This window comes from Nymphaea colorata, unplaced genomic scaffold (genome assembly GCF_008831285.2).
Source record: "Nymphaea colorata isolate Beijing-Zhang1983 unplaced genomic scaffold, ASM883128v2 scaffold0682, whole genome shotgun sequence".
Lineage (NCBI taxonomy): Eukaryota > Viridiplantae > Streptophyta > Magnoliopsida > Nymphaeales > Nymphaeaceae > Nymphaea > Nymphaea colorata.
In genome coordinates this window covers 27,501-34,759 of record NW_022205188.1, presented here as the reverse complement: position 1 = coordinate 34,759, position 7,259 = coordinate 27,501, and the positions used below count along the sequence as shown (strand labels likewise).

The 7,259-nt window shown below is 35.4% G+C and overlaps 1 protein-coding gene and 1 pseudogene across 1 annotated transcript; both read left to right on the top strand.

The window, feature by feature from the left end:
* The first annotated feature begins 971 nt into the window (after window positions 1-971).
* Window positions 972-2,554, top strand: LOC126409635 (chloroplast envelope membrane protein-like). The gene is given in 3 exon segments (XM_050075530.1): window positions 972-980; window positions 1,725-1,905; window positions 1,908-2,554. Coding segments are annotated over 3 exon segments (738 nt in total). The 3' UTR covers window positions 2,456-2,554.
* Window positions 2,555-2,563: 9 nt separating this feature from the next.
* LOC126409642 (cytochrome f-like) lies at window positions 2,564-4,285 on the top strand (annotated as a pseudogene).
* The last annotated feature ends 2,974 nt before the right edge of the window (window positions 4,286-7,259 follow it).

Genomic DNA, 7,259 nt, shown 5'->3' with positions numbered 1-7,259 from the left:
ATATATTATGTATGATAATGATATGTAAATAGATATATCTAGATCATATGAATGAGGGTGATGCTAGTTTGAATGGGTGGAGATGTTAGTTCTATCTAACTGATTTGATGAATGAATCCTGATTGATGATTTACATCGTGATAGTATTAGCGGATGAAAGTTACTTTGGGAGCCAAAAAACTCATTTTGATGATTCTCTCAATTCCAATAGAATGAAACTCGATCTAATCTAGTATGAATTGGCGATCAGAACATATATGGATAGAACTTATAACGGGTTCTAGAAAAATAAGTAACTTCTGCTGGGCCTGTATCCTTTTTTTAGGTTCACTAGGATTTTTATTGGTTGGAACTTCCAGTTATTTTGGTAGGAATCTGATATCCTTATTCCCATCTCAGCAAATCGTTTTTTTTCCACAAGGGATCGTAATGTGTTTCTACGGTATCGCGGGTCTATTCATTAGCTCCTATTTGTGGTGCACAATTTTGTGGAGTGTAGGTAGCGGTTATGACAAATTCGATAGAAAAGAAGGAATAGTGTGTATTTTTCGTTGGGGATTTCCTGGAAGAAATCGTCGCATCTTCTTTCGATTCCGTATAAGAGATATCCGTTCGATCAGAATAGAAGTGAAAGAGGGTCTTTTTCCTCGCCGTGTCCTTTATATGGAAATTGGGGGCCGGGGAGACATTCCATTGACGCGTACCGATGAGAATTTAACTCCACGAGAAATTGAACAAAAAGCTGCCGAATCGGCCTATTTTTTGCGCGTACCAATTGAAGTATTTTGAAATGAAACAAAGAAATCGAGGAATGAGTGCTCCTCGTCACGAGGGAGAGGGAGGGAACCCAAGAATCCCTTTTTCTTTTTTTCTTTTAATATAACTATAACTGATGTTTCGCTCCTTTGATGAAAACATTTAGTTAAATCCTATTTCCCACATCCCGATGGAAATACCATGTCCTGCGTACCATGGAGCAGGTGGACTTATGGAACAATCATACCATGAAGTGATTTTAGTCCATCAAAACTATTTTTCATGCGTATGAAATTCCACTGAATTCTTTCATTTTCATATTATTAACAAGTTTCATAAGTATGTATTCATCACATATATCAGGTCAGAGTACAGAATCCATATTTTAGGATTTTAGGACCAATATTTCGAATCAATACATTACATTATATATAGATGAAGATAAGAATAGATGAAGATAAGATGGATCATACCCAGTAAATTATCCCTCTTTTGTCACCTTTCTTTTTATTCATCTTTCTTAATGCTTGTTTCTTGATGACCAAACAATTGGATTTTTTAGAACCACTCCCGTTTTGCCGACTATTTCGGATTTCATCATCGGTATTTTTCAGAATTATCCCCTCGATTATTCCTGGGATGTGGATAATCAGTGAAACAATTCGAAATAATTGATTGATATAACAAAAGAGTTTTTCTCGAAATACGAATAATATTCATGTTTGTTACTTCAAGTGCTTCTTTCTGGCATTCATCAAAAAGACCAAATGAACATGCAATTGATCCGAATTTGACCGATTGAGATGTCTGGGCCACTATTTCATTACCTCCGCATTCGAAATAAATTAACCCTTATTCCATTTCTGGAGACAAGGACTAAACAAATTACACAATGGAAAATAGATCCATAGGTTCCATACCTCGTTATAGAACTCGTGCTTCATACATCATACAAATATCAGACATAGTCAACAAATGAATCAGGTTCATTAACAATTCACGGATTGGAAGTGACGAAAAAGAAAGCATTGAATCCCCTACCATATCTTGCATCTATCGTATTTCTGCCTTGGGGAATTTCTCTCTCATTTAATAAAAGTATGGAACCTTGGGTGACTAATTGGTGGAATACCAGCCAATCCGAAACTTTTTGAATGATATTCAAGAAAAGAACATTCTAGAAGGATTCATCAAATTAGAAGAACTTTTCTTGTTGGACGAAATGATAAAGGAGTATCCGGAGACACATATACAAAAGCTTCGTATAGGAATCCACAAAGAAACGATACAATTGGTAAGAATGCACAATCAAGATCATATACATATTATTTTGCATTTCTCGACAAATATAACCTGTTTCGCTATTCTAAGTGCTTATTCTATTCTGGGTAATGAAGAACTTATCACTCTGAATTCTTGGGTTCAGGAATTCCTCTATAACTTAAGCGACACAATAAAAGCTTTTTCCATTCTCTTATTAACCGATTTATGTATTGGATTCCATTCGCCCCACGCTTGGGAACTAATGATTGGTTCGTTCTACAAAGATTTTGGATTTGTTCAGAATGATAAAATTATATCCGGTCTCGTTTCTACCTTTCCGGTCATTCTAGATACAATTTTGAAATATTGGATCTTTCATTATTTAAACCGTGTATCTCCTTCACTTGTAGTGATTTATCATTCACTGAATGAGTGAAGAACTGATTTAATCTGATAACATAAAGAAAATTGTAATGTCACTTTGTATATAAACAAACCATTCAAAATCTTACTCATTCTTTATGCTTTGACTCGTCGAGGGATTAGATTACTTCTGTATTCCATACAATGGCAGAATCGGGGATAGGGAACTATACTGACTCCCTACCTAATTTATTGTAGAAATTTCCGGGATCAATGATTAGACCATGCAAAAAAATAGAAATACTTTTCTTGGGTAAAGGAACAGATGACTCGATGCATTTCTGTATCGATGATGATATATGTAATGACTCGGGCATCTATTTCAAATGCATATCCCATTTTTGCGCAGCAGAGTTATGAAAATCCGCGAGAAGCAACTGGGCGTATTGTATGCGCTAATTGCCACCTGGCTAACAAGCCCGTGGATATTGAGGTTCCACAAGCTGTGCTTCCTGATACTGTATTTGAGGCAGTTGTTAGAATCCCCTACGATATGCAACTGAAACAGGTTCTTGCTAATGGTAAAAAGGGAGGTTTGAATGTAGGGCTGTTCTCATTTTACCCGAAGGATTTGAATTAGCTCCCCCCGATCGTATTTCTCCCGAGATGAAAGAAAAGATGGGTAATCTGTCTTTTCAGAGTTATCGTCCTAATAAAAAAAACATTCTTGTGGTGGGCCCTGTTCCTGGTCAGAAATATAGTGAAATCGTCTTTCCCATCCTTTCTCCAGATCCCGCTACTAAGAAAGAGGTTCACTTCTTAAAATATCCTATATATGTAGGTGGGAACAGGGGAAGGGGTCAGATTTATCCTGATGGGAGCAAGAGTAACAATACAGTCTATAATGCTTCAGCAGCAGGGATAGTAAGTAAAATAGTACGTAAAGAAAAGAAAGGTGGATATGAAATAACCATATCTGATGCATCGAATGGACACGAAACGGTTGATATTATACCTCCAGGACCAGAACTTCTTGTTTCTGAAGGTGAATACATCAAGCTTGATCAGCCATTAACAAGTAATCCCAATGTAGGTGGTTTTGGTCAAGGCGATGCAGAAATAGTACTTCAAGATCCATTGCGTATCCAAGGCCTTTTGTTCTTCTTAGCATCTGTTATTCTGGCGCAAATCTTTTTGGTTCTTAAAAAGAAACAATTTGAGAAGGTTCAATTAGCCGAAATGAATTTCTAGATCCACGGATTCCTCAACATAGAGCTGGTAAAAAAGCTGAATTTTTTTTGATCGCAATTATATTATGTGTATGCGCGGTCAAAAATCATGGAAAGCCCCTTTTTGCTTGCTTTTTATTATACTATTTCGAGATATCGGAGATGACTTGTATTCCAGATTAGAAAATAGCAATAGTATGGAATTGCAAAAGAAGATGATTGGATCAAAATTTACAAAATTTAGTTTAGTGTGATTATGCCAGGTTTCTTATTGCCACATGGTAAATGGCACGTAATGCCTCAATACTTTTAGATTCTATATCTAATAAACGCATAAGTGGGAAGCAGGGGTAGAAAGCAGGATAAATGAAGAAAAAAGGAAGGCTCCAGGAAAGATTACTCGTCTCCCAAATCTTCTTTCTACAAAGAAAGAAAAGTAATTTTCCGCTCTTTCGTTGCGTCGAAATAATAAAGGTTCTGGGTCTCATTCGTCAAATCAAATAAATATGAATTGCGGGTTTATCGGAACCTCTTTGAATTCATAAGAAAGAAGAGAAGTATGGGGGATAAAAAAAGAGGGGCAAGAGAAACTCCATTGAGCAAATGGAATTTTTGCAATGAACTTATAATTTTCAATGAACTTATAAAAAGAAAAAAGACTCGCTTAAAAAGATTTTTCATGTTCTAATTCCGGGTCAAAAAGTGGAAATCTTGGGTTTTCGGGCATATCAAAATCCTTATTAATTTGATTATCTTATTATACCTTATTATCTGATCTCATCACTCACATCAAAGTGACAGTTCAAACTTTATTTTTCTATAGTTTCCTAGTTTCCAATTAGTTTAGTATAGGAATGATTTGTAAGGTGTTTCATCTGTAGAAATCCATATTATTTATGTCATTCAAAAGATCCTTCTTTCTTTACTTTATTCTTACTTCGGAAAAGTCCACACTATATCTATAGATACTATGAATCAATCAGTGGATTCAACATTTCAAAAACATTATAAAAATTAAGGAATGTAGTAATTTCATCGGGGCCAATCAACCATTTTTCATTTAGAAAAATCTAATACATGTATATATTATGATTGTGTTGACTGGATGAATTTCCACCTCTTATGGAATGGGTCAAGGTCTTGGTCGAAGAGTAAGAACTCAACAGGACCTCAAATCCATATAAGGAGGGGTCAGGTCCTGTTGAGTTCTTACTCTTTCATGTCTACAGTACGGTTCATCCGATTATTACAGGGATGATCCCAATCCGGAATATGATCCGTAGAAGAAAACGCCGATTAAACCGATCACAAGAATACCAGTTACAGTACCTATCAGCCAAAGAGGAATCCTTCCAGTAGTATCGGCCATTTACCTCACTTCCCTCCCCATTTCATCAAGTGGTCATGCTATAGACATAAACAGTCATGGATAGTTATGGGTATGATATCCTTCCGAATGAGATAAGAGAATTTCCTTTCTTTCTCTCAATTGAAGAAATAATTGGAAAATAAAACAGCAAGTACAAAAATGAGTAATAACCCCCAGTAGAGACTGGTACGATTCAATTCAACGTTTTGTTCGTTCGGATTTGATTGTGTCGTAGCTCTATAATTAATTCGGATTAGATTGATTTATTTTATCGTTGGATGAACTGCATTGCTGATATTGACCCCAAGAAAAAAACGGTAGGTACAGCTAGTCCGTGAACAGCCAACCATCTCACTGTGAAAATTGGATAGGTTCTATCTATGGTCATTAAGGCCTCCTAAAAGGATCGACTAAATTCATCGAGTTGTTCCAATGAATCGAAACGGCCAGTTATTAATGGAATCCCTTGTCTGCTTTCTGTGAAATATTCGTTGGGTCGAGGGCTTCCAAACACGTCGTAAGCTAAACCCGTGCTGACGAATGACCAACCTGCAATGAATAGGGAAGGTATAGTAATGCTATGAATAACCCAGTATCGAATACTGGTAATAATATCAGCAAAAGCGCGTTCTCCCGTACTTCCAGACATGCTGAGCTCCAATATTACAGTCAAAGGGGGATCGATTTCGTGAAAGATAGAGATCAGTAAATGGAGAAATACTGATATCCAATCTTTGTGAGATCGTCAATATTGTACCAAGGGTGTATTTAGAGTATACCGAATCAGTATAGCTATCTTTCCTCTGACACAGCAATGTTGTTTCAATCAGCATCGAAAAAAAATAGTACAGAATTCCTTTCTTCCTTTCTTGTTCCTTGTATAGGCCTAAGCAGGTGTCATTCAATAGAATAGAAAATTACTTGTAATATAATGTTTTACCGGTTTTGGGATAGGCTGAAGATCTTGGTAAAGGTGACTCGATGGCTTTTATTTTTTATTTATATTTAATTAATCTATCTTATCTAATAATTCATGAATGAAATTATCATATTCCCACAATTGAATGCAAAATCTGGAAAGGAGTTTTCGTGGTTGTAGAAGTAGAAAAAGGTATTTTCGTTCTAACCCCTTCCAATAAGAGGGGTTGTTTGGACAGTACAATAGCAAATAGTATTCGATAAGGGAAAGTGAACATAGTTGGAGCAGTCAAAATTCATGATGCAACTATAATGGATTGAACTAATCTGGTTTTTCATTAGATTGTTTCATTAGGTTCAATTCAAGGGTTCCCACCTACAAGAAGATAGGACTACATCATGTGAAAAGACAAAAAAATGTGGAACCCAGAACAACAAAATAATTGTAATTGCTAATCTTGGAATCGAGTTGTATCTGAAATAACGCTTTTTATTTCTTTGCTTTGAGAAGTCGTGGGATACTTTTTTTCTCTTTTTTCTTCTTTTGAGATATCTTATATTATATTAAATATTAAAAATATTAAGTTATATTAAGTAAGTGAAAATAAGAAAGAGTCGTTATCGGTTCGTTCCAAAACGGATCCAATTGAAAAGGAAAAGCAATGATCCAAGTTGGAATGATTTTAAAATCCAATTCTTCTTTCTATCCCATAGTTTTCCATGAAAGAGAATTTCATTTGTGAATGAAGTTACAAGACAGAGTTCGTATTACTATACGAGTTGTTCAATCAATTTGTTGATTCGGAATCACGAGATCAGTAGATGTCACAGACGAGGAATTCATAAGGAATTCATAGTAAGGTAAATTTACTATTGATTTTTCCTTCGTCACATCACGTTTGTTAGTCCTGTTTATAATGAAATGACTGAGAAATCAAAAGAAAACAAATTAAATTAGGACTAACTCTTTCAATTTGGATTTTTTCTTATCATCGTAGCTCGGTATCTCGCAAAAACGGAAACTTAGGCAAGTGCTTTATAAACATATGTATAAAAAGAACGTATCTCATTTAGTTCCTTCATGCCTACTATAGCTAGTTATTTCGGTTTTCTACTGACTGCTTCAACTATAACCCCAGCTCTATTTATTGGTCTGAGCAAGATACGACTTATTTGAAATTAATTGAATGAACAATCAAATCAGAAAAATGAGAATTTTAAAATTCAGATTTCTGTAAGATTCCATTCCAGGTATTCTATGGTTTTGACTTCCAGCATCAATTGAAAATTCGTGGACGTTGAGATTACTGGGTGATGCAGATTATTATTTGGATTAGAGATAGATATTACCTTTTCTCCCC